General features: G+C 45.0%; 2 protein-coding genes across 11 annotated transcripts in view; one reads left to right on the forward strand and one right to left on the reverse strand.

The window, feature by feature from the left end:
* Window positions 1-5,523: 5,523 nt before the first annotated feature.
* Window positions 5,524-15,254, forward strand: foxn4 (forkhead box N4). Its single transcript, XM_066690032.1, has 10 exons — window positions 5,524-5,661; window positions 6,330-6,418; window positions 11,531-11,697; window positions 11,902-12,014; window positions 12,257-12,367; window positions 12,629-12,756; window positions 12,937-13,033; window positions 13,157-13,364; window positions 13,465-13,830; window positions 13,973-15,254. Exons 2-10 carry the CDS (start codon window positions 6,333-6,335, stop codon window positions 14,221-14,223), a joined length of 1,527 nt encoding a protein of 508 aa, XP_066546129.1. The 5' UTR covers window positions 5,524-5,661; window positions 6,330-6,332; the 3' UTR covers window positions 14,224-15,254.
* Window positions 15,255-16,257: 1,003 nt separating this feature from the next.
* acacb (acetyl-CoA carboxylase beta) overlaps window positions 16,258-26,401 on the reverse strand; it is a 30,411-nt gene continuing 20,267 nt past the window's right edge. For 5 of the 10 annotated variants that reach the window (XM_066690026.1, XM_066690022.1, XM_066690023.1 and 2 more), the window contains 26 exons: window positions 25,888-26,025; window positions 25,599-25,698; window positions 25,404-25,514; window positions 25,181-25,237; window positions 25,037-25,078; window positions 24,651-24,866; window positions 24,185-24,340; window positions 23,801-24,004; window positions 23,519-23,581; window positions 23,108-23,263; window positions 22,824-22,946; window positions 22,385-22,654; window positions 22,196-22,293; window positions 21,957-22,077; window positions 21,454-21,564; window positions 21,155-21,298; window positions 20,950-21,070; window positions 20,696-20,792; window positions 20,363-20,459; window positions 20,093-20,228; window positions 19,757-19,934; window positions 19,514-19,626; window positions 19,114-19,292; window positions 18,641-18,811; window positions 18,321-18,457; window positions 16,258-18,145 (listed from right to left, as the gene is read on the reverse strand). In XM_066690026.1, the coding sequence (XP_066546123.1) occupies window positions 18,019-18,145; window positions 18,321-18,457; window positions 18,641-18,811; window positions 19,114-19,292; window positions 19,514-19,626; window positions 19,757-19,934; window positions 20,093-20,228; window positions 20,363-20,459; window positions 20,696-20,792; window positions 20,950-21,070; window positions 21,155-21,298; window positions 21,454-21,564; window positions 21,957-22,077; window positions 22,196-22,293; window positions 22,385-22,654; window positions 22,824-22,946; window positions 23,108-23,263; window positions 23,519-23,581; window positions 23,801-24,004; window positions 24,185-24,340; window positions 24,651-24,866; window positions 25,037-25,078; window positions 25,181-25,237; window positions 25,404-25,514; window positions 25,599-25,698; window positions 25,888-26,025 (3,466 nt within the window). In that variant the 3' untranslated portion in view covers window positions 16,258-18,018. The remainder of the gene's footprint in view (window positions 18,146-18,320; window positions 18,458-18,640; window positions 18,812-19,113; window positions 19,293-19,513; window positions 19,627-19,756; window positions 19,935-20,092; window positions 20,229-20,362; window positions 20,460-20,695; window positions 20,793-20,949; window positions 21,071-21,154; window positions 21,299-21,453; window positions 21,565-21,956; window positions 22,078-22,195; window positions 22,294-22,384; window positions 22,655-22,823; window positions 22,947-23,107; window positions 23,264-23,518; window positions 23,582-23,800; window positions 24,005-24,184; window positions 24,341-24,650; window positions 24,867-25,036; window positions 25,079-25,180; window positions 25,238-25,403; window positions 25,515-25,598; window positions 25,699-25,887; window positions 26,026-26,401) is intronic. The other 5 variants (XM_066690030.1, XM_066690028.1, XM_066690029.1 and 2 more) reach the window with 3 other exon arrangements.

The raw sequence follows: 26,401 nt of genomic DNA on the forward strand, positions 1-26,401 counted from the left end.
GTAATGGCCATTTTGAAGAATAAGACTGTAATTTTATCTTTATGTGGTATGAACAGTATAATTCAACTAAATTGCCAAGTCACTTTGGGATCTTTCCATCCCTTTGAGACTTCAGCAGCAGTTCTTACTGGCTCCTTCCATTTCATAAGGGCACTAGAAGACCAGGAGAAGCAGGCATGGAGCCAGGGATTCTTTATCCCATACAGCCACCCCCCACCCCACCCCTCCCAACCCTGCTCCTTCAGTCCTCGAGACCCACTATTGTTCCCTAATCCCTTAATTGGGGGTAACAGGCCGAGCCCTATGTCTCCTCCCTTTGCCCATGTTGTCTCCGACTACTGGCTCTGATCACTGGTGAACAACAACCAGCAATTAGCCACAGATGAATGTGCACACTACCCTAAGCAGGCGAGCTACTGACCTAATTCTGCTGCCCAGGGTCAGAGGGGTTGGGAGAGCGACCATTCAAGACATTGTCAGAGAAGGAAAAAACCTCCTCTACTTCTGAGCCACGTACTGGCCATCAATTGGTGCCTCTCTGTCAACTGGAAAACATGGAGACAGAGTCTTCAAAGTGATTTTGGTTAAAATGCTTGAATTAGAGACATTAAAACATTTCGCAAATGCAAGATTCCTAGATGTATTATTAATGCTATAGAAATATAAACTCCTAATAACATAGTTGTTAAAACGTGGTTTAAAAACACCAGCAAATCCATCACAATTCATGCCTAATGGGCCCCATTCCAAGCATCTTTACCTACCCAAATCTCTGCCTAAATGCAATCCTAACCCAATCCCAAACACTTTCTATAAAGAAACACTTGCCTTGTACAGACTACAGGACCTGTGGATATCCAAATACTTTTGAAAGTGACTTTTCTACTGACAAACACTCTTCCCACTCCCCTTTCTTTCACCATGCCTATATAAATGTACAGTGTAATAACAATGTTTAAATAAAACATGTTTAACTATTGAAATGTAACTAATAAACAATGTTCTTTAGAAATGTATGGAATGAAAAGAGCATTGTTGTGGCTGTGGTAGTCTGGAGCAGTTCACTCTCAGCCCTGTGAGCGCTGGAGTTGGCTGCTGACCTGTGCAGACAAAGTAAGTGACTTTCTGTCTGTCTGTGTGTCTGCCCATCATGCTCAGACTGTCTAGGTTCTTAGTTCCAATGAGTAACATCCTATACAACACACAGACTTCCAGCACTACAGAGGGACAGTTAACCTACGATATGCAGACAATGCAATGACAGTATCGTCTTTCTTTGCCATAGGCAGCAAGAGACGGCCCAAACTCAGAGGTCAGGAGAGGCCACACCTCAGACACGAACAAACTGACCCTCTCTGCAAGTCTGTTGAAAAAGTTGAACAAAGGATTAATTGACCATGCTTCTATTTGACAGCATGTTTTGGTAAACACTGATCAGAAACAAAACAGGGAAAACAAATGCCGACTGACTCTTGGAGTGGGAATCCTATTGATTCCCTTTATCCCTGGTTAAGTATGCGAACCACTGTCTTTTCTGTCCATTCTTGGAGGTCCGAGCAACAGGGAGCCAGTTATTAAGGCATTTGTGTTGCTCTTAAAATAACAAAAGGTGGCTGGAGCACTTACTGGGGAGCATCCGTTCAGGTCTGGTGCTCTCAGAGTAGAGACGACAATGTCTCCTCGGGCAGGCCAGAGGACAGCCTATCCGTCTCAATACTGACCCGGCAGCCCACGGCCCTACACGTCTTCAAAAATCGTATTTACAGCAAGGAGAAAATAAAGGAGAGAGGACGATGTTGTGAGACAATTTGCTGCTTGTTTAATTAATTGGTGAAGTAGGTGATGTGGTCAAAATGTTCATTTTTATACCTGATACAAAACAATTACAATTTCCTGGTTATGGCATTTACTCTATGTACATTTGGAAGAAACTAAATTGTACTACTCTGAGTGCATGTTTGATTAACGTTGGGTGTAACAAAGGGTAAAAGGTAAATGTTGCACATGAAGACTACTTGTGTCCTACAGACAAATATATTTAATAAATTGTCTAATTTATTGAATTCCTCTGCAGTCCTACAAATTCCCATAACACAACTACACGATTCTAAATGACTGGAAGCCAAACATCTGCATGTGAGAGAATACAAATCAAAGTGCATCCCAATCATAGTCAACAAATATATAAATATATATGCCAGATATATTATTGTTTACTTCAGAAATCCCTTCAAACGCACTTGTCAGTCTCTGTAATGTTAACGTCCTGGTTAAATAAAACCAAAGGTCAGAATGAAAAGACAGTGCCTAATATACATTCAGCTTTTATATAGATGGCTTTGTGTTATACATTTGACACGTCAGATATATGAACTGGTAAAAAGGTTAGTTGAGGAGAGAGACGGCGGGGTGGACAGGACACAACTATTGAATAAAGCAAAGTAGGTGAGAGCAGCAGTTGCTTGAAAATCATGGAAACGGTGTGTAAATGGTTTTGATGTTGACCACTTCTCTCACTCCTCACCCCTACTGTCCATTAACCTGACAATGAAAGTGCGCAACATGGTATCTGCAGCAGCCCTGCGACAAGTGCAGAGAGAGAGAGAGAGAGAGAGAGAGAGAGAGAGAGAGAGAGAGAGAGAGAGAGAGAACAACTGTAAAGGGAAGGATGTGGCACTAGGACCTGGTGAAGGCCTGGGATTGAAGAGGCAGCTCTTTTTGTCCGTTACGTCCATGCATGTAATCATTGATTGTGCCCATTGTGACCATCTGTACTGTCCCGTGGGGGTGACCGCCGACACAGAGCGCTCTCCTATAGGATTAATCTGCAATTTCACACTTAACGACTCCCGGGCGCAAATTATTCAAAGGATACAGTTATTTCCTCCCAGAAAATGAGAAAAAAAAATCGACATGGAAAAAAAGTCCAATCACCAGGATTTGAAACTGTTTTCTTTAAATGTGTGGCAGCGGCATATTCAAAACCTGTAGCTCAGGCTGAGTGTATAGGGCTCGTCAGTGGATCATTTGCCCCCTTAAACTTTGAACATGTGTGATTCACTTCACGTAATCCATATGAAATTATTATTATTATTATTATTATTATTATTATTATTATTATTATTATTATTATATGAGAAGAAGAAAAAAATGAAATACAACACAAACCAACTATTCTTTACTATCTGATAGACTTCCAAAAATGTACTTAACTTTTAACGTATTTAAAACCTTTGAAGAACGGCTTCACATTGTCAAACTCACTTTAGCCTAATAATAAAGCCACGGATATTTAAATACAATTAAGAAAGTATCAAATAGGCCTACTATACCTGCCTGGGTCTCCTATATCCTGCGATATGCCATTTATTCATTTTAAACAGTCCTTTAGATGATCAAATGTTGTGTGACGTAGGCCTATTTGGATTATATATTCAACGTTTATCAGTCTGTATTGTATTAATAAAGGAGCCTTTAACGCAACACTACCCCAAAAGTTCAGATGGTGTTCAGTGTATTTTTTTTCCTGGTAGACGACAAGGATTAAAGGGCGCTTTATTTTATTTGTATTTAATTTATTAAATGTAATTTATTAGCCTACATTATTTATTATTTAATTAAAATCAAACCAAATCCAAGAGTTGTCTAATTTATATTGAAGTAATTCTCGCATTTATGACATTTAATAAATGTTCTATTGACCAAAAGGATGAACAGACATTGCATGCAAATATAAGCCTATTTCGCTGTGAAATGTCGCAATGTTGATTAGACTAAAGGATATATGGAGCAGGAAGTAGAAGAGAAATACGTATTTCTTAAAAGTAAGCATAATCAATACGAAATAAAAGACCTTGGCTAAATTATAGCCAAATGGTAAATGTTCTCTTCCATGTGGAAAGTTATTAGGGTCTCCTCTCTAGTGTTAAAATTATTGAATTAGACCGGTATATTGGAGAAAGTGGGCTATTTTGTGCTCCCAGTGATTAACAGACCATTACCCCACTGGGCCCAGTTTCTGCGTTATTCACATCAGGCAATTCATGTCACAATATGATGTTTATTATAAATTAAATAATAGCCATGGTGCATTTAAAGCAGAATTGTTATTACACAACATGGTTTATCTTTTTGCACACTCTGTGGTCAAAGCATTTAGGAAACATGAGTTTTGTCAAGGGAACGATAGGTGTATACAAATATATATATTAGGCTATTCATATTTTATTTACAATCTGAATAATTTATCCAGGGCGATTACAACTACTTTATTATAATGTTGCACTTGTGTTGTAGAGTGCTTTAACATAAAATACACAAAGCCTACACTTTAAAACAAAATTAAACACAAATATCTTGGGCCTGCTCTGCCATTTCCAATATCTCCATTGAGATCCAAAGGTCAAGTGTACACTATGATCTCTGCAAAGGTTATCGGCCCATAACACACGTGTGTACGTAACATGGCAATGTTTGCAAACATTCAATTGAACACATATGCACACACACACACACACATTAAAGCAGCATTACAGGCACCATCCTGCAGCACACTGGGACTTGCCCGCTGCATGCAGTAACTAGGGGGGATCTAATGTATGTGTTTATTGCATGACAAATATATTGCACAGACCCTATAAATAACACGCAGAAGTGTTTATAATGTGCAGTTGGTTTGCCTTCCCTCCCCGTCGAGCGCACTGGCGTGTATTCCCAGCACTTCTCCCCCTCCTCCCTCCCTCCCGCCCCCCGGCCGCCTTTCCCGCCGCAGCGCCGGCCGAGACGCGGGCAGAGCGGCGGGGAGACGCAGCCAGCCGCGGTGCACTGGGGCAGCCCCGGCCAACGGCCTCATTCGCTGCGAGACCGCGCCGCCGAGGAGCCGGACACAGCGCAGCGGGGTTAGAATCAGCCCGACAGCGGGAGGGACGAGCCGGGCTTGAGGAGAGGGGGTGGCTGGCTGGAGGCAGCTCTGCAAGATGCAGACAAACTTGGAAAACTCTGAGAAGTCGCATCTGCATTAGTGCGGGTATCACTGTTGGACGAGAGCGCTGTTAAGGAAGTCGAGCTGTTTTTGTTGGTAGCTAAGGCTTCAGCCGGATTCCTGCGCTGCACCTGTTGCGCTTTTGAGCAGCGAACTGCGCTGCCCAACAGCAAGAGCGCCAGGGGACGTTTGCGCCACCGCGGATACAGCACTTACTCCCCCACATTAGCGCTGGCTGGCGGTAAAAGCTCCAGGTACCTCGGGTTCAACGCCGCGTTGCTGCGCTGCTCCCGCTCCCGCTTCAACTGACAGCCACGTGCGGCGGCCGTTCCGCTCGAGCCCCGGCGCCTGCGTGACTGAGCGCGTCCCGCAACGGACAGCGGCGGCGCACCGGGCAGCCACGGCTACAGGCGGCTGTTTCCGTAGGACGCCCCTGGCACGGAGCTCGTCTGCCCCGGGGGAGCGCTGAACTGCCGTGACCCCTGCCCCCCCCCACCCGCACCTCCCTCCCCCCAGCCACCCAGAGCTGAGCTCATCAGAGACCCCCCCTGCGCGCAGTGCGCATGTCTCCAGGCTGGACAGCGCCAGAGAGGGAAATTTAAAAACGGTTCGGAGGGACCAGAGTGCAGTCAAAATACAAAGACACGCAAGAGCACCGGGACTCCAGCATACCCGCACAGGTACGACTCTGCCTGCTTTTTGCCGCGTTGCTGGAAAATCAGGATGTGGACAAGATGGTGCGTTAGCCTCCTTGTGTCTTGTAGGTCAGTGGGCAGGGGAGATGGTACAGGTTTTGGTGCACTTTAACAGCTTTCTGCTGGTGGCAAGATGGCTCACATCCTTCGTGTTTACTTATCTACTTACAGTTCTTCCTCAGCGGTGGGGGGTTAATGCATCTTTTTACTTGGGGTTTATATATAGCAATAGTCCACTTTATTATTAGATTGAGTTTGCTTACATCTACCTTTCTTTTCAGAGATCTGCACATAAGCCTACGGATAGATCAATGCTCTGCAGTGTCATTTTACTTGGCGCTATCGGAGAAATGTAATCGTGTTTATCATGAGGCTGTTTTGTGTGTATGAATTATGCATGGTAACCGGGATCTATAGGAGGCTGGGTCGGGAGCTCAGGCACTCGGGCTGGGGCTGACTGTTACACCCACTCCGCTGCTCAAAGTGTGCATAGTGCGGGTAAACACACATGCTTATGATTATAAAAGGTGCGCTAACTTTTCGGTATTCGCGGATGTTATTCGTCTGTAGGACAGTTTGTGACTATCATTATAGATCTTGCACAAGTATATATTGTACACCTGTCCTAACTGGTTGATTGATTGCATTTGTAGGAAATGATAGAAAGTGGAATTACGTCCAGAATGTCAGGAATTCTTGGAAATTCAGGACAAAGTCATCACCCTTCTGCACAGGATTATAGGTAAGCTTTATACCACTACTATAATGAAAACTAATAATGGTTGCAATACTTTGATTATCGTGTATCTGAATCAGGACCAGAAGATGCATCTTAATTATATATCTAGGACTTAAGTGAACATTGGTCAAGTTGAATGATACATGATTCAGTTGGGGCATTGTACGGAAGTGTCAGCGTGAATACACGGGCTGTTGAGGGTCATAATTGCGTATAATTAGAATATACCAATGCAGTCAGTTTGAGCATCAAGTGTTTGCATTGATGCAACTGCAAGAGTGCGATTGTTGTTCTACTCTTTCTGAAGGCAGTCAGCTATAGGATCCAAACGGACAGTTGTGGAATCAAACATGCAAACCCCTTGTGGGAAGAAATGATTTTCAGTCTCAATGGATCTGTCAGAACCCATCAGCTCTGTTTACACTCCTGCTGTCGGCACACGGAGGGCCGAGCCCCTCTCTCGGGTGGGTAGGGGGAGCAGGGGCGACTAGGGGCTCCCAGGGTCACTGGTGGGGGGGGGGGAAGTGGCCTCCAATTAGCAAAGGGTTGAGTGGGGGGGGGCAATGGGAGGGTTAAACCTCTGGGAAAGCTTGCTCGACTGCTTGCTTTCTTACTCCGTGTGAAGGACGGAGACACCGAGCACGTCTTGCGCTGTGGAGCGGACAGGCTCTGCCCTCCTCTGTGTGTAATTGCATTCCAGTGACAAGGATATACATGCGACATCAAGGCACACAATGGCACTTTAGATATGCAATTAAGCGCTGTTTGTTGACCCCGGTTTAATTATCATAAGTTCGGGGCTAACTGGTTTTCCAGTTTATGGTTGGATGTGCGTAATGGGTGCAGTTATGTGTAACCGTGCGCCCTGGGAATAGACTACAATGCAGTGTGTTTTTTGTTTATAGTAGATCTATGACGTGATAAATATGTTAAGTATGACTGCGTGATTCATTTCGCTTTCACTGTTTAATGTGCAATGCAAAAAAGGTCAAACCAACGTGGAAACATATTTGGATAACTTCATGCCCTGTTTGGATATGTATAAAATGAAAATGAGCAATGCCATGTGTGTACTTATCTGCTTCAGTGTGACTGGTGTTCACACCTGTAATGTTTGATTAGCCATCAGCTGCCCTTTGATAGCATTTCATTTCAGGTCAGTATAAAATGTATCCATGCGATATGATGGAATAATACTAAGGGACGGACTGATCTGTTTATATGCAGCTCTTGGCCGTCTCCCAAGAGGGAGGTTATCTGAAAGTGGCGCAAGTGTGAGATATTGAACAAATCCGCTGGTAACTTGACCACAGCACAGCACAGAGGGGGGGGCTTGAGTTACAGGCGCCTTACAAAGGGGATTTCTGTTTACTAACATTAATAATGGCTGATGTCTGCGAGTGCAGGCTTAAGAACATGGATACATACAATTAACACAAATTCAAGACAAAAAACACGATTCTCAAAATGCTCATCTAATGTACTAAATATGTTGATGACAAAGTATGTATACAGCCTCCATGATTGTATCTGACGGATAATTTCTGTTTTTGATTGAGCTGACATAGAAGAAGAAGAGAAAACTGGTATTATTGAAGAGATGCTATAGGAGGCGCTTTGGGTAATAAAACGCATAGGCGGGCGGCCCACTTGTTGAAGATGTTGCTTTTGAAGAGCTACCTTATAAAATGACTGTTAGCGAAATCCCATTGTGCCGGACAAGGCCAGCAAATGATGTCATTCGCCTTAAAAATAAACGAGGGAGATTCATCCTGGCAAGAACGGCCTCAAGGTTCAGTCACAGGGGAGCACAACACAAACAGACGAGAGAGCAAAAACACACGTTTCTCACCGCTAGACAATAGAAAAGCGAGTCTCATTCTTATTTATAGACAAACACGAGAAACGAGACGATTAAACTGCGCCAATGTAATTATACGTTATTTCTAAAGTTATATTGCATCTTTCAAAACGCTTCTAATTGGATCTAATTGTTGTGGGTGAAATGATCTAGTATTGTGACTCACTGGATACTGAAGCATCTTTAACAAAGAAGTTTCGAAATAAATGACCTGTTGATCTGTTATTTTTGTATTCCTAATTCAGTATTCACATGGTAGAAATCTTAACCAGTGCTCACTTACAGCTTGACAGACAGCAGCATCATTAAAAATAGATTATGATGCCCCTGTATTTTCTTAATACAGTATCAATTACATGCAAAGGTTTCCTGTTTTTAATTAAGAATATTCTTTGGGAAAGCTCAGGTTAGCCTTGCAGCTGATGCGTTTTTAGTAGTGTTCCTTATATGTATACAGTTTCTATGAGCTCATACACCCCTCTCCAGTGCAGTACACAACATTGTGTGTACATTGGTATTATTATGGCCTAAGCTATGGCAACAAAACACATGCAGCAGCACACCCTGCAATAAAATGCAGACTGATTGCATCCATTCATTTGCAAGGGCTTGACACAGGAAAACAGAAGACCACAATAACTGAATACTCATCAGCATGATTAAGCAGAAGGCAAAGGCCAATTAAAACAAACAAACAAACAAATCAATATTTTAAACAAAGGCAAGCAAAATGCATGGGACAAGGTCATGTATAAAATGAATTGTATTGCAGTAGGCCTACAGGGAGATTTTTTTTCTTTCACATTTTTAATTTCATATTAGTATTCTATAGTACTATTAACCACTTCAACTCGAGATGAAAAAATTAAAACCCTTCCCAGGTACCAGATTTTGAAAATAATGATAATGTTTTTAACAGCAGAAATTGCTTTAAAATGTAAATATATGATGAATGAAAAATGAACCAAAATGGGGTTTTCAATTAACCCTTTATGCTCCAGTGTACTACACACCCATGTTCAGTAAAGAGATCACTTTTTTTTTGCTTGAAGAATGAAAACAATGCAAATGCAATATCAATAAAAAAGTGTTTACAATATTGTGTGTATTATAAAGACACAAACTTGTGTAATAACAATAGTACAAATCTAAAATGCCAATAAAAACAAATACACTAAAATGTCAATAAAAATAATAAACAATACTCTAAAATACATATAATAATACTTATACAAATATAAGGTGATAGTAAGGCATTTGGTGGGCTAAGGCAACATGAACATTAATTAAATTTAGCGAGCACAAAACTGTTTCCTGAAGTTCTAACATTATTTCAGAACTCCCCGACTCATTAATACAATACACACGATTAAAACAATTACCTGTATCAATTTCATTGATGGGTTAGGTTGCAACATTCACCATTGTATACCATACTTGTACTTTAACACACATGACCTGGATTTTTTGTTTATCAGCATGCACAGTGTGCGTGTGTGTGTACAACTTGAATAAATAAATATTACTTGGCAGATTAATCAACATACAATTCTTGATTTGGAAAATTATACTAAATAAATGCATTAATATTAAGAGAACAGTGGAGCTAGTGGAGTGTGTGAATCCTGGAAAAAGCTTCCAAAGTGCACAAGGCTATAAATCAGGTTTTTTCCGAGTTAAATTTCCATCGGGGTAGGCACTTGGCTGAATGGGGACGTTTATATGCATTGCCTGCTAGAGAAGGGTAACTAAGCACAGACGTGTAGTTTGATGACCATGTGCTGGGTTCGGGTAAATGTTTTAAGATTTATTTGGTGACAGGAGGCATGTGCAGTGTGGCTTGACCCCCACCGCCCCCCTGACCCCGTCTATTGCAGCGCTGGGGGCGAGGCGATGTATGAGGGCTGGAAGGGGACAGGGAAGCAGATGGCATTTTATTTGTCCCCTTGTGTGTCGACTGTCATTCCGCCAGATGAATGCAAAGGGGCTAAGAAAAAAAAAATTGAAGGGAGGAAAAAAACAAACTGAAAAAACAATTAAGGAAGGGTCTGGGGAAACAATAGGGCCACGTGCCACTGGGCCGCAGTCGTTTGGGATACAATGGGTTATCATCTTTCAATAGACAGACCAACTGTTGCAAATAACATGGGCCTACCCCACATTTCAAATTATTTCAGGCCCTTGTTTACTTATGATTCAGCCAATGGCGATGGAGGGAGTGTGGTCACCTGATTTTTTTTTTTGGTGGGTCCTACAGTGCCTGGTCTCACAAAACAACTGAATAGTGATGGTTACCATGGTGACTCTAATTATTGCACTCTCCCTCTACAGTAGGAGTGTGGGGAAGATTGGAGTGGATTCAAGTGGCAGGCTTTCTTTTTTAGAAGCCATCTCCGTTTCCTTTAGAGAAAAAAGAGAGAGGGAGCGCAGATTTCTCATTATGCTATAGGCACTCAAGTGGCAGGATTAGACCTTTAAGCACGGAAAAAAAGTGATTTGTTGGTTTTATTTATTCAGGTTTTTCTTCCAGTGGTAAAGCAGTCCACGCTAAACAGCCTACCATATATGCCGCGCACGTATTTTAAGTTCCTCTTTCACAAGTGATTAAGCACATGCAAAGTACTGTTGTTAAACCCCCTTTTTTAAAGGTATCATTGAATGAAACCGATTTATTTTCTGTCAGACTATTCATGTTATCTACGTTTCCCTCTCAAATACTTTGACATATTTTGAAAGTGGAGCAAACATGATTGAAAACTTTGCTTCATGGCAAATTTGATCAAATACATTCAAATGAAAAATGCCGGGTATGACTGGCACACCAAAATGCCAGTTCACACCCCTACTGTGCAAAGTCAAAGCAGAAGCAGAAAACATCAAGTAACTCTGTGAAGCAGAAACTAAACCTCTGTTTTAACAATGAGGGCCATACAATTGGCTTTTATGTTGTAAGCCAGTAGAAACCAAAATCCATGTACTGATTGCTTGAGGAAGACCTGGATCTCACCCAGCATGAAACCAACTTGAAACTCCTTCAGCTCTCCACTTAAAAAATAAATAGGAGAACATTACACTCACTTATCCTGCTATGTGTAACGGTTTATTTTAGATATAAAATCCCTAAATATAAACAGCATAATTTTGTATTGTGCAGCTTTTTCTAAAGCTTGAATAACAGAGTGAATCAGTGCAGACTATGGTCTGTCAGGTGTTTGTTGGAAAGATCTTTGAGCCTCTTGCATGTTTACCTGCAGATTACTGACCACAGACCCCTCCCAGCTGAACGAGGATGACCTCCCCAGTGACCTGCAGTCCCTGTCCTGGCTGACCTCAGTGGACGTACCCCGTCTGCAGCAGATGGCCACAGGCCGCCTTGACTTCAACATCAACTCCCAGGGTGCTTTGCTGGAGCAGCAGACCGGTAACTTTCACTACTATACAAACTACTCTTAGATCTGGGAATAAGTCAGATCACAGCTTGTCATTTTTTCAACTAAGGTTTGAACTTAAATGGATTGAGAGGATAGAATCCATTAACCATTAGTGTTCATGCAAACACATGCGCACAAACATGAAGACAAACTTCAGGATTCCATCAATAACAAGGTTGTGTGTTTAATTTCAGCCCAGATGAACAACATTAATGTGACTGGAGGACAGGGGACCATGATTCACCTTCAGAGCAACATGCAGAACAGCATTCTGGGAATGAACGCCATGACACCACACAGTGGCAATGTAAGTGTCCCCAGCTCTATTTCAGCACACATGGCTGATCATCTCTGCTTCCACGCCCAATGACAGATGATACATAAGTGTGAACCTTAAACTCCAAGCTGGATTATATAGCATCTGCAAAGGACTGGCTCAGTATGTAGTGTAGATGAAGACAAGGCTAAGATTAAGGGAAAAGCTTTTTGATTGGGGGAGTGAAATCTGTCCAGGGAACCTGCTGTAAACTCTCTCCTCTCTCTGCTCAGATGACCCAGTACTCCCTCAGTGGGCAGCCCTCTCCAGGCTTCCAGTCGCCCCCATCTGTCTACCAGCCCCCACCTCAGCAGGTCTTCACCATTGCCCAGACTGGCCAGCAGGTACCAACCTCTCACGACAGGGCACTGCCACCATGGCATGGGGTAGGACTCTTATTGCAACCCAAATAGCATCTTTGTCCCCTGTGTGTAACAGAAATAGAGAGTACATCTCCATAATCCTAATCATGCTAGTTCATTTATAGTCTTTCTTCCTTAGTGGATGGTGTTTAGACTTTAAAAAAAAAGTGGGGGGTGAAACACTGATGTTGAACAAGAACATGCCATTCCCCAGCGTCTCACAGCTGGTCACTCTCCCCACAGTGCTCTCCTGCCGGCCTCTATAGCAACACATCCTACAACCACAGCCCCTTCAGCCAGCCTCGCCTCGCCCCTCACACCAACCAGGACCTGCAGCCCAAATCCTACCCCAAGCCCATCTACTCATACAGGTGAGCTCACAGCAACACTGAGATCCTCTCATTCCCCTGAAACACACCCCAGAAAGAGACGTTTGGTCTTCTGCAGGGCGGTATTCATTTGTCCCAGGACAGGATCCGGGCCACAGTTTGCAATTTGGACAATACACAAAGTATCCGTTGGTTTTCTAACGTTCGGATCTGACTTCGCAGCTGTCTGATCGCGATGGCTCTGAAGAACAGCAAGACCGGCAGCCTCCCAGTCAGCGAAATCTACAGTTTTATGAAGGAGCACTTTCCCTATTTCAAGGTAAGGTGTCGGGGTGGGGTTGGGGTATCTGGTAGCACATGCAGAGAGGAGTGAGATGGGACCTTTAAGTGCATCGTCTCCGTGATTGTTTGCGTCACCTTTTTAATCTTGTCGTCTCTTCAGACAGCCCCGGATGGCTGGAAGAACTCGGTGCGGCACAACCTGTCCCTGAACAAGTGCTTCGAGAAGGTGGAGAACAAGATGAGCGGATCGTCGCGCAAGGGCTGCCTGTGGGCCCTCAACCCCGCCAAGATTGACAAGATGGAGGAGGAGATGCAAAAGTGGAAACGCAAGGACCTCCCTGCCATACGCCGCAGCATGGCCAACCCAGGCAAGACCACAGAGCTCTCCTGTAGCACGACTATCCAGTAGCTCAGAAAAGCCCTGCTTCAGTAAGTGTCAGTCAGTCAATAACTCCTCCCCTCCTCCAGATGAGCTAGACAAGCTGATCACAGACCGCCCGGAGAGCTGCAGACGGAAGGCGTGTGACGCGGGGGTGACCCGGCTGCCCACCACCCAGGGAGGCCTGACGCTGCCCCCCCACCTGCAGCCCCAGCCCGTGATGACGCTGTCCCTGCAGTCCTTGCACCATCACCAGATCCAGGCTCAGGCCCGTCTCGCCCCCGGATCGCCTGCCCCGGCCCAGACGCCTCCTCTCCACACGGTGCCCGACCTCTCCCACAGCCCCCTCGGCCCCCAGCCCAGCAAGCCCCCGCACGACTTCTACAGCCTGCACGGCGACATGAGCACCGAGGTGGACTCGCTGGACCCCAGCATCATGGACTTCGCTCTACAAGGTGGGTCTGCCTTCCTGGGGGGGTTCTATTGAGTTGTTCTTGTGGCTTGCCTTTCTTGGTCTTAGTAGCTGAAGAAAACAAATAAAAATGATGAAATGATTACCTGTGGGATTAACCCCAATTCTCCCGGTGTCCTTTTCAGGGAATCTGTGGGAAGAGATGAAGGACGAAAGTTTCAACCTGGAGACACTGGGTGCCTTCAGCAACTCCCCTCTGCGGCTCTCCGACTGCGAGTTGGTGACCCCCGGCCTGACGCCCGTGTCCAGCGCCAGCGACCTGTCCTTCTCCGACCTGCAGGTCACTGGCTTGTACACCACCTACACCACCCTGGACACCGTCTCCTCCCAGTACATGAGCACGCAGGGCAGCAACAAGCCCATCGCCCTGCTCTAATGCTGCCAGGGACACGAGGCACGCGTTAGAAAGACAGTTTAGGAGCTGACGGATAAGAAACAAAATAGATAATACTGCAGAATAGAAGATCTCACTTTTGCACATTGGCGTGACTGCTTGAGCTCATTGTTGGCACTCCTCCATTGGCATCCAACACAAGACCACCAAGGTGTGGCTGGCGATCACCCTTGTACCTGCTGGTTGGTCGCAGAACTCCATTTCTCTGAAGTCCGATTTCAAAGTTAACTGTCCTTGTGTGGGACATTGGTAATACTTTCACATGGATTTTTATATATATATATATATATATATATATATATAAACAAACCCCATTAATCAATCAAAGCAGTAAAGGAAAGAAGCCAAAACAAAACATTAATAAAGTGATTTAGCTGAGGACTTTTATTTTCCCCTTGCGGAGAAGCCGTACCAGTGTCAATGAGCAGTACAGTCAACGCTATTCTTTGCCAAACGAACTCTAATGGAGAGGATGGACAGCTTACCTGCGGTGCTGCAACTCTCAAGTCCGTTGATAGCAGCTTCGTGAAACACTGGCCCCATTTCGGGTGCCACTGTAACGATGTCGATCTGAATACCGGACAAAACAAGGATTTCCGATAACATGTCCGTGTCAGAGAACACAGAGGAAAGGACTGCTTTTCTCCAGCGCAGAGACGTCAGAGTTTTCTTACCTCCTGTTGTGAATGTTAGATTTGTTAGTGAAGTGTCCTGTTTTTTTGTACTTGTGCTAGGCAGTATTACTGTGTTGTATATTTGTTTATTTATATTTATTGATGTGACACGAGAGAGATGCGTCAATGAGCACTGTTTACATTTTCTCAAGCTGCATCATCCCTTTAAATATCAGAAGGGAGAATACGACCCAATGAGCGTCTTGAAACAAAAATGTTCAATAACAAAGAAAGCAATAATTAAATCAAAAATACCCACCAAGTTTTCTTAACATGATCCAGGGAGGACAAACTGTTGAACCTGTAATTGTTTGTATTAATTATAATTTTTCAAAACAAGTTCTAAAGCTTTATTTATTTTTCTACTCCCGAGTACATCTTTCTTAATGGAAATATGCATTTACCGCTTTTGAACCCGACAGCCCTGTTGCATATGTGTGATATAACAATGCTGTGTACTGGAATTTGCATGTGAGGAGGGAAGAGGGGCTTTTAATTAACTTCAGAAACCTACCTTCCCTGCAAAGTTCAAAACGTTCTGAGACTTTCAGGTGTGTGCCATAGCTTGTGTGCAGACAAACTGGGGATATTGCAGCTGAACTCTATACCAAGACCAAGGGCTAGATCAAATCAAAACTTTGACCCACCCACAAATTGCAAATCACAAAGTTGTACCCCATCGCGTTTTGATTTATTAATAGTGACTTCTAACAAAGAGTTGTACAGATTTGTCCTGTGCGATTCACGGTTACTTCAGATCTGATTTGGTCTGAACCCAAGTGTAAAATTCATATAGAACACATCTGCAGACTTTTTATATTTTGTTTCTTTTCTTTTTTTACATTTGTTATTTTTATACATTCCTAGGGGTACTAAAAACTTCAAAAGAATAACTGTAAATTATGTATGTAAAAAACATTCAAACTTTAGCAATAAATATTTAAATGAGAAAAATGACTTCTCTTTTCAGGAGTTTGGACATCCCCTATAGACACATGTAGAAGGTAAAGAGTTTATTTTGGCATAGACGGGCTTGGCTAAGGCAAAGCAATGACTTCTGGGAAAGGGTGTTTGTTGCCGGATGCTTATTCTTTAGACAGTGGAAGTCGGGCGTGAGACCCCGAGTTGTCCTCCTCCCAAACTTCAGTTAAACTGCATTTTGTGAATGATTAGTTTAGAGCGGTCATGACCTGGTCTGGTTAAATATTGCAATGTAGTCTGTGATTCAGTCCCTGCTGCGTAGGCTCCTGCCAGACAGGTCCGTTTGTTCCAGCAAAAATATATAGGGACAGGACATTGCACTGCAAAAAAAAAAAAATAATAAAGATGACAGGAGGGGAAATTTGTATAGCACTGTTTATCTTACCCTCCACACAGACACGAATAATCACATCAATTGTACAAGATTAAATACAGTAACTAAAACTTGCAAATATCTTTACACCATACTTCTTTCAAGCATCGAGTTACTTGGGAGCCCAGTTAAACAGACAATTCCAAAAATACTGGTGTTTATTCGCTGTAGAAGACGACTCGGCACTAAACATCATACACTGGTTTATCCCACAAAATGAGTATTGACAGCTTTCTGATTGCCTTTGGTTTTAGAACTCGATTCCATGGTGTCCCCAGAGCTACACTTGTCATAATACATCTCTGTGCTGTGATCAAGTGTCTGCAAAATACGGCAGGTTGACTGCATAGCTTATTTACAAATATACATTCCATTTCATATATAAATATAGATTTTGTGCGTGTGTGTTCTGCATTCCAAGGCCACAAAAATAAAATGCTGGTGTTCAGTGATACGAAACAAACTGCTGGTTTGAACTAAATTAAACATTAACACTCTTACAGAATGGCTAAAGACTAAACTACACCTATATAAAACTTCACTCCCTGTTACTGTAGAGCAGAAAACAAATGCTGAAATATTTAAGTAGAGCTATTTAAGTACTATTTATTTATTCCATAGCTATGGACTCTAACTTTAATCAACAGCTCTGCTACTTTGTAGATTATTATACAGGACACTGTAATTACTAATCACATAAAATCATGTTGCCTATTGGCACTCAAGTTAAAATAGCGAATTCCCCCCCACACCCATGTCCATGAATGAACTGCCTAGTTATTACGATGAAGTCTGTCACTAAAAGTAGGACAACATTCAAGAGTCACGGTTGATCTGAGAATGAATGAGGTATTTCAATCTTTTTCTCGGTCTCCTGGACATCATCAAGTTTGCAACAGTTGAAGTACTCTGTTACGACAGAAAAACAAGACGTACACATTCATTTCCGTTTTAGGGTTTTGGTTCTTGTAGTGTCATTGTGTTTTACTGTCCTTGACCGAGATCATGAGGTCTGAATTTCTTTTCAGGAAGCAGTCTTTTTCTTTTATCCTTTACCCAGAGTTCCACAGGAGAATCGGATGCAAATATGAACCAGAACAGAGATATTCTTGAACCTTATTAGTTACTCCACATGTGATCCTTTGGCGTTTAGCTTGGTGTCTGTTACAAAAACTTAGTTTCTGGTTGGCTTTCTTCTTTTCAGATTGTGCAGATAGAAATAAAGCACACTGAAACCTGTGACATTAGAACGCTCGAGTCTAGGTGTGTTTTAATAACTACACGTTGTCTAACATTACCCATTACTTAACAAGTGATGGCCCCTGATACCTGTGAAAGTGACGATCAGGAATGGGGACAGGACAGTGCTGTCTCGTGAAAGAGGGTGCAGTTCGAGAGACGTGTGGGCCCGTAAGAATATGATAGTGAACTACGCCCATTTGGTGCCACATGAAAGGTAGAGAACGTCACCCATATTGTGCGCAGCGCTTTGAATTAGTCAGTGGTTGCGATCAGTGATGCTTTTTTTTGCTTCCTGAGTCCTGCTGGAGGTACAGAAGTCAGTGTAACTTTCCATCTGGGCTACAGTAATAAACATTTAAAAGTGGCTTTATTCAAAATGGCCACCGGGCCCTGGAGGTCAAGTAAGCATCCAACCCCCTTTGCTTTGACTGGCAGTTAAAAGAATCCCTGATACCCCCAAAGGAAGGTGCCTGTGGGGTTTGAGGTAGCTCTAGGGCCACCAGGTGCTCAGGTAGTGCTGCTGCTGTCCATGGTAGCCAGCAGGCGGGAGATATGAGCCCTCTGGGATGGAGTGATGATCTGGGTCATGTGGATGATGCAGTCCATTGCAACCTCTGGATTTTCCTGGACCAAACTAGGGGATAGGAAATGGAAAAACAGTCCAATCAAATTCTCCCAGAGACCCCTCTCCATAATCTAGCTGGCCTCACGCCTTGGGATTGGTAATAGATGACCTTGCATCATTCATGCACAACAGAATAAAACAAGAAAACAGAGCAGCTTATTTACTCCAGGAATTGCAGACTGACCTGCGTATGTGCTTCAGGGCGTAGTCCCTCTTCAGGTACTTGATGTTCTCCCGGATAAGCGAGTGGGCGCCATCGTCCTCTGCCAGGTGCTTCTCCAGCCACTCCACCACCAGCTTGTTGTTGTCCCACAGGTAGGCCTGCGGACGACACACACCAGGGTTCAGGCTCAGCTCCGGCTACAAGGCTACAGGGCCCACCCTTGCCGTATATTACTTCAGTCCCGGATATGAAAGCTACATCTCTCAGATCCTCTCTGGGATGCCTGAATTCCAGAGAGACGGTGCCGAGCTGTAGGTCAGCCCATCTGGTCTGCCACCCACCTTGACAGCACCCTCGGATTCCACGAACCAGCGCCGGAGCATGGACTGGATGTGGCCATTGCTCAGCTCCTTATTGGCCTGCAGGATCTCAAGCTTCGCAGCCTCCTCCAGCAGGAGGCGACGCAGACGCCAGTAGAAGAAAACGCGTGCACTCTTCCATTCCAGGATGTCCTGCAGAGGAAGGAAGCAGAGAAACTAGATGTATACAAAAGCAAAAATGCAGAGAGATGTACGTTTCATTAGGATATACATGGGTGGGCATCCCTAGTCCCGGGGTGCTTATCCTTATTCAGTTAATAAAGATTCATAGATATTCAAACAGGATCTTCAAGACAGTTTTTAAATCTGTTCCACAAATCAAATCAAGAGTTACCTTCTCTCCTTAAATAATTCAATTTCTCGTATCAGCCAAGCACAGGCACTGCCTATTTCGGTGGCTTGAGAAACTAGAGACACTGAAGCTCTGATCTTACGGTGATGGCACCCTTCTCCTGCATTCTGCCCGGGGTGTCGTGGAGGTCCACAAACTGCACTGCCACCTGGTGGTAGATGGGCAACAGGAACTCCTCCCGTGTCTTCAACTTGCTCTCAAGGTCTTTCCGTTCAGCCCCGGGCAGCTCTGGGGAGCCTGTCAGAACACAGGGTTGGGCATCTGCGTGATACAGGGATTGTCACAAAACAGGAATTCAAATATCTGTGATCGAATGCGGTTGAGAACATTTTGGGTCCAGCTCACAATACTGTGCTGGAAAAAACAAGTGATTTTTTTTTCCGCAACAGGTAGTTAGAAAAGACACATATGCAGTCCTACGGTGGCACAACTGTCTTTAACTATATTTCTGTATTCCCTCTCTCCTGTACAGCGAGGTTTACCGAGCTGATCAGCGAGCCGAGCGTATATCGGGTCAATCCTGCGCATGGTTTTCAAAAGATCCTTCCTGCGGAACTTGATCTCCACGGTCCCCTCTGCCTCCAGCACGCCGCCTCTGTCAGACAACAGCGCTGTTACATGGACATCAGAGCACCACGCACAACTACAGACTGACACTTCACGTTTACTTGGCACTCTAAACAGCTGAACATTTTACAAAGAGCTTCTGAACTTAAGTACAGTACCTGCTCTCCTTGTCTGCATACAGCTCCATGTACAGTGGGTTAATGGTAGGATCGATGACGACCCAGGACCCCCCCCGCAGCTCGGCATGAGGAGGGATGTAGACGAGGACAGGCTGGCGAAACTCCCGCAGGCTGTCCACGATGTGCGCCCCGAACTTCAGCACCTGGTCGTACATGTCTGAGGAGCGAGACCGAGACCTTACTGGGACAGGCACAGCCATCATGAAAGAGCCACCCGTTGACCACCCGTTTAAACATTTAGGCCTCCCCAAGATGGTTCCACTTGCTTTGATAGATACACATTTTTTTTTAATGAAATGTGTCTTGGACAGATACCCTTCATTCCTCCTGAGAAGCCCCTCCAGTTTGCGAAGACCATGAGAGGCAGGTGCTCACGGTTGAAGTCACTGATGGCCTGGGCTGTTTTAAAGGCCGAGTCTGGGAACCAAACCTGACCAGCCTGTTGCACCAGCTGAGGGGGAGACAACAGCACGTGGACTTTACTAGAGTTCTTGAGACAGACGGAGTTGTATTAAACCATGTAACTAGAATATAGTATTGATGGTTAAGACGGTAATAAACCCTAAATAGAAAATTGCTGCTCACTCGTGCTTCAGAGTCCAGGTTGGCTGGGTCTGCAGGTATGACGAGCTCCACAGTGCGAGTCTCCACCGCAATAACCCCGACAGGAATCCCTCCCAACCTGCAGGGCAAAACACAGACACTCAGAAATATATATTTACAGCTATTGCCAAACCAGCTACTTCTCAATTCAACTTTGATGCAAAAAATTCAGAGAAGGAAACCAATAGGCCTTCACATTGCCTCAAATACTATAAAGTACAACTGTTCATATAAAATGTATCCTGCTGCTGCAAATTATTTGAGCGAGAGGTTTAAAAATTAATTTAATAGCTCTGGAAATCAAGATACACATACCTGGCTCTCCCCGTCACCACAGTCTGGGCCCAGGAGCTCATCACTTCCATGAAGGAGCCCTGGTCAAAGAAGCCACTCTGCCAAGCACCTTTCACAGCTGCCAACACAACAAGCACTGAGCAAAAGTGTCGAGGAACACAATGCCATGGGCGTCTAGTTTTGTAAAATGAAAACTATAAGCATTTCAAAAGCTTAACTACACGGAATGAAAACAAAGCCCTGTTTTGAAAAGTACAAAGATAATTTCTACTCACATGGATGAGGTCTCCCAGCAAGTAACCAGCGAGGGTCATAGGGGGCCTTTGTGGGGATGAATTCAATCTCTCGCTCGACAGGGTCTTTGGGTGCCAGCACCGGCACGGGACTGTACTTGTCCTGAAACAGACATACATGACTTAAGAGTTCCCGCAAGGACGACCATGTTAATATTAATATTATGTTCTGGTTGGTATACTATACCTTTGGCATGTAGGACAGCCACTGCAAAATGGTGAAGACACCCTCAAAGTCATCTGGGACTGTAGTGTGTGTGACTCCATTGTTGTGCATGATCTGCACCCCCCCAAGCTGGTTGTTTGAGGTGTAGACGTCACGGCCGAGAACCTGAGAGACGGACATGGCAAAGTCAGGAGAGGAATGAACTCCAGCCCCAGCTGGCACCAAAATCAAACCCCAACCCTGGGGACAAATGGGACCTGAGTGAAACTTCTTCAGGCTGCACCAAGAAGCACTTTACACAGGAGAGCTGCTGGACAGACCTTGTTGAGGGCACTGGCTCCCGTGAGGATGATGTGTGAGTTTTCCACCTGGATGACTCGCTGGCCCAGCCTGACCAGGTAGGCCCCGATCCCAATGGCACGGCACGTCACCTGCAGAGCAAAACCCGGGACAGAGCAGTCGAGTGTCAGAGAAGATACTAAACAAGAAAAACTATCATATAGTCCTGAAGCAGACGAACTGTGTATCCGATTTATCACATGCATAAATCACCCCTAGAGATGCTCTTGAATGAAGCAATCATGGCGTAATTCTGTCTCGGCCTACAGTGTCATTAGCTACTGTATTCAGGCACTTTGCCAATGCGAGGAAATGTAAACAAGTGAGTGATGGTCCCTGAATGAATCGAACCTCTTTAATGGACAACTGCTTTATGTACATGTCTTCCCCATTAACTGCACATGCTATTTATCACATGGGGCGGGAATGTAAAATACATTCAACACCTCATTCAACACTCGACAGCAGCTGAAGCAGCTCTTACCATGCTGATTGTGATGACCTCATTGTAGGCTAACGAAGACTCCCCTGCGATGGTACCAGATCCTCGCAGGTTCTCCACTCCCAGGCCATCCTCCTTCCCGATAATGTCTGTGATAATGTACCTGAGGGCAGAGAGTAGAAAGTGGCAGACGGCACTGTGATCCTAAACAGACCACAATACAGTCCACTCCAGCATGTTGTCAACAGGAGGTTATTAAAAGGTCAGGACTTTATACACACCTGGATTCCCCCCCTTCCTCGACATGTTCGCAGTGTACAGAGTTGGAGGAGCTAATCCTGGTGTAGTCTTGGGGAGTCAGGTAGAGGTATTTAAAACCCTGAAGAACACGAACCAAATATCAGGATGACCATCTTCATAGAGGACTGGAAAGATTCAGATTGTGCTGCGCATCTTTACATTTCCAGTACCTTGTAGGGGTCGGTGGGGTCGATCCAGGCCACCTGGAACATGTGCCTGATCTCCTCCGCCAGGCCGATGCGCGCCCCGCTGTTGGCCGAGATGTAGACCCGCGGGATGCCCTCGGCCCGGGCCAGCTCGGAGGCACGCAGGAACAGCAGGTCCTCCTGGGGCCCAAACGAGCCGATCATGTAGGTGATGTCATTGCAGATCACGATGATGTCGCGCCCCTCGGGATACTCCAGTGTTTTCAGCTTCATGCGGAACGCCACCATCCCCACCTGCAGAGTGGGATGCAATGTTAGCACCGAAGGCATGTTTTGCCTTCACCTTCATTGTGCATTCATCGATTCTTTGGCAAACTGTGCTGAGGCCAAATTAAAGATGCTCTAGTGATTTTTTTATTTTTACAGACTGGGACCCCCCAGAGTGAAAACTGACACCACACACCTCATTGCCTCCAGGCAGCCTGTTCATCTGCACCAACTGGCCCTGAGGGTCCAATACCAGCTCTGTGCACATCAGCACCTCCTTTGGGGAGTCTTGCCCTGAGCCCCAGAGCTTGAACAGGGCCTGGTCAACCAAGGAGAGAAAGGATCGTTATCTTCCAGAGATTTCCACTTGAAATGAGAATTACAAAAGCACAAAAGTCCCCCCCAACCCACTCTCTCCCTTTGGAGCACACCCTTCAGGTCACTGAGGTATGGTAGGAATCCAGGAAGGCATTACAGCACCTGTCTGAACATTTCCGGGAAGTCATACACATAGGTTGTGCCCAAGGACTGGGCTTGGAACCTCTTGGACTGAAGGAGATCCTTGGTGACGTATGGGGTGTTGATGAGCATGCCGTGCAGCGGGCCTTGCTTATCTCCATAGGAGTGGAACATGATCTGTGCAGGAGACACAAACAAGAGGGTAGGCCTTTCACCAGGTCACACTACAGAACACCAGCAGAAGCCCCAACCGCATTTCTGTGACTCCACGTGAAGTAGCATTGACCAAACAGCCGTGCAATCTTAAAAGGCCATCAGACGAGACTAATGCCACCAAAACACAGAGCAACGATGCTTTAGATATGTTGCCAGCCACAACCTCTCCCAATAGAGCAGTGTTTGAAAGGCTGTTGACATTTCAAAGAACCAAACCTTGGAATCCAATCTTTTCTGGACCTTTCTCCCGTTTCTACCTTTATTGTTGTCCTCCTCAATCTGGGAAATGAAAGGTGGTTATACTTTAGAGATTTATACAGTAAAACGTGAAGTGCAAAGGGTAACACTGCAAATATCCATGCAGTCCCACAATTCCCTTTTTCAAGAGTCATGGCTTAAAAATATTTCTACAGAGCACCACTTTCAGGAAAAAGATCACGGGTGTCGATCTTGATTGTGGAAGCTAGACGCCATGGTCTGCTGGCTGGTGTACCGTACCTGTGCAGTGCGAGGGTCGGTGACCTCCTTGTACAGGCTGATGTCCAGGTAGTATCCTGACTCATTGGTGAGAAAGAGGCGGATGGGGATGGCCTTGCCCGTAGGGGTCAGGCGGATGTTGATCTTCAGCTCAGCCTGCAGGACCCGCAACTTCCACAGCCGGCTGCCGTAGCGCATCACCATGGACCGGACAGACTCCTCAATCTGCACCGTAAGAAACCACACAGAGGATGAAGAGAGCGCGTATCACTGGAACATGGTTTTACAGTAGTCCAGTACATATTGACCAGTAGTACAATGTGCTGAATAATGCATTAGTCAAAAGCAGTTTGTGTGTGTGTGTGTGTTGGGGGGTAGGGGGTGGGGGGGAGGAAGCAGCCTGACCTTGGAGGGGTCCATGATGACTGTGGGGACGAAGTTGAGGAAGATATGGTTGCAGTCGGTGCGCACGGTGGTGTTGCTGAAGGCCACCTCCAGCTCATCCATGGCTTCCAGCAGCAGTCTCTCACCCTCATTCTGCAGGTACTCGAACGATGCCTCCTGAGAGAGGGTAGGGGGGACAGGGTACAGCGCTTACAGAGGCAGCCCTTTTCCCCATGGGTGGCAACCGCTTTCTATAGAGTTACACACTTTGGGGGCAGAATGTAATTGGTAGTACAATCAACATCACCTTGTTATTTCTCTAACTCATTGGTCCGAGTATTAGAAACCGCCATTTCAATACATTCATATTTTTATATATTCCTTCTGGACAGGCCAACATTCTCCAGAGCTGTTAAGTCAAGCAGGAGCATGCCACTGGGAAAGGAGAAAGCGAGTCTTGAAAGCTGGATCCCATAGGGAGTTTTACCTTGGTGATGAGGTCTGAGTGTCGGATGATGGCCCGCACAAAGAAGCGGTAATCCGTAACCTCCGCCCCCTGCTCCACGCGGGCGGCGCCCAGGTACATTTGCATCTTGTGGTTGGCGCAGGGCACGGCAGTCAGGTCGAAGTTGCGCATACGGTTGAGCTCCAACTGGAAAGCCAAGGCAGGCTCCAGGTTGCGATAAATACGGTCCTCCTGGAACTGAAAATAGATTGCCTCTAAACGGACTGCGTGGAGATTACTCACGCAATGCGACACTTGTACACTAGCAGTTATTGCCTAGTTTAGGGTCTACAAGCCAATAGACTGACTTCTCCCACACTGCTGCTTATCCCAGAAAAGTTGTTTTCCTGGTGAGCATTTATTTTTACCTGGTCTCTTGCTCTGAAGGTGAAGAATTTGGGAAATTCTCTCTGTAATACAATAAGAATAAATGATAAACATTGTGCACTGTATATTAAACACTATGAAACAATTACCACTATAAAAATAACATCTAATTACTTAACATTTACCTTTTGGGCAATTAAAAAAGTGATTCTTCTTATTCCATAGTCAAAGAGGATAGATTTCTGAAATAAGAAACGTCTGTGTCAGGGCATACAAAGGTACAACAGACAATCCTGTTGAAGTAGGATCACAACTACCACAATGAAAAACCAGAATAAAGTTTAAATAACTCAAATGCCTTTTCCCGATGTCTTGCTGTAACAGGAGACAGGTATAGATCGGTCTTACCTTGGACTGGGCGTAAGTGCTGAAGGCTGTGACTAAGGTGTCGTCGTCCTCCGTTTCTGCCGACTTAATAGAAACGTTGATGATGTGGATCGGGTTCTCCCTCATAGATTGCTGTGACAATGACAAACAACCCACTCCGTTAAATCTTCGCCTCTCACTCTTCCTTGCAAAACCGTAAGACCACAGCTCCTTTACCTTGCAGCTCTCCTCGTCGTAGAGGGTGGAGCACACCTCAGTGAATAGCGGGCACTCCAGCATAGGGTCGGCGAAACACGAGATCACCTCATCGAAGTTCCTGAGACGGTACAGATCCACCCATGAATACAGACATGTGTTCATGCAGACCTAACAACAACTAGGGGGTCATATTACACATTCTTTAGAAAATAAATGACCCAGAAGCCTTAGTTCCTGGTATCCCAATCCCACAATTCCTTCACTCAGTCCTGAACCTAGCTGAGCATACTGGGAGATCTTCTCTTACTTCTTGAAGTCTTCAAAGCACTGGAAGGCCACCATTGCCCCCATCCTTTGGCACGGAGGAGAGAGCCCTCCCTCCAGGAAGAGCTCGCTGCCCTGCCGGCTCATTTCAAACGGTCCAGAGGAGACGGGCACTGACATCCTGTAAGGAGAGGGGATACACTCTTATAGAATGGGTGCTACTGACATTGCTAGAGGAGCTGTGTGGCCTTGGTACTGAGGTGCCTCCCATCCCTTCAGAGAAACCATTAGCACCACTGCATACAAAGCTATGATACAAAGGTAAACCTACCTGAAATCCCAAATATTGTTTCTACCCAGTACCCCTGTGCTCATAGAGTGGGTTTCAAAAAGGAGGCCAAGAAATCGAGCAAAAAAACAGAAGAACGTGGCAAAATGCAGAAAATTAATAAACAAGGTGAAAAGACGTCATATATAACCCCATTACAAAAAAGAAACAGGGAGTACATACATGCTGGATACAAATAGCTACATAGATTTGCATGTACCAGACATAA

This window comes from Amia ocellicauda, chromosome 17, assembly GCF_036373705.1.
Source record: "Amia ocellicauda isolate fAmiCal2 chromosome 17, fAmiCal2.hap1, whole genome shotgun sequence".
NCBI lineage: Eukaryota > Metazoa > Chordata > Actinopteri > Amiiformes > Amiidae > Amia > Amia ocellicauda.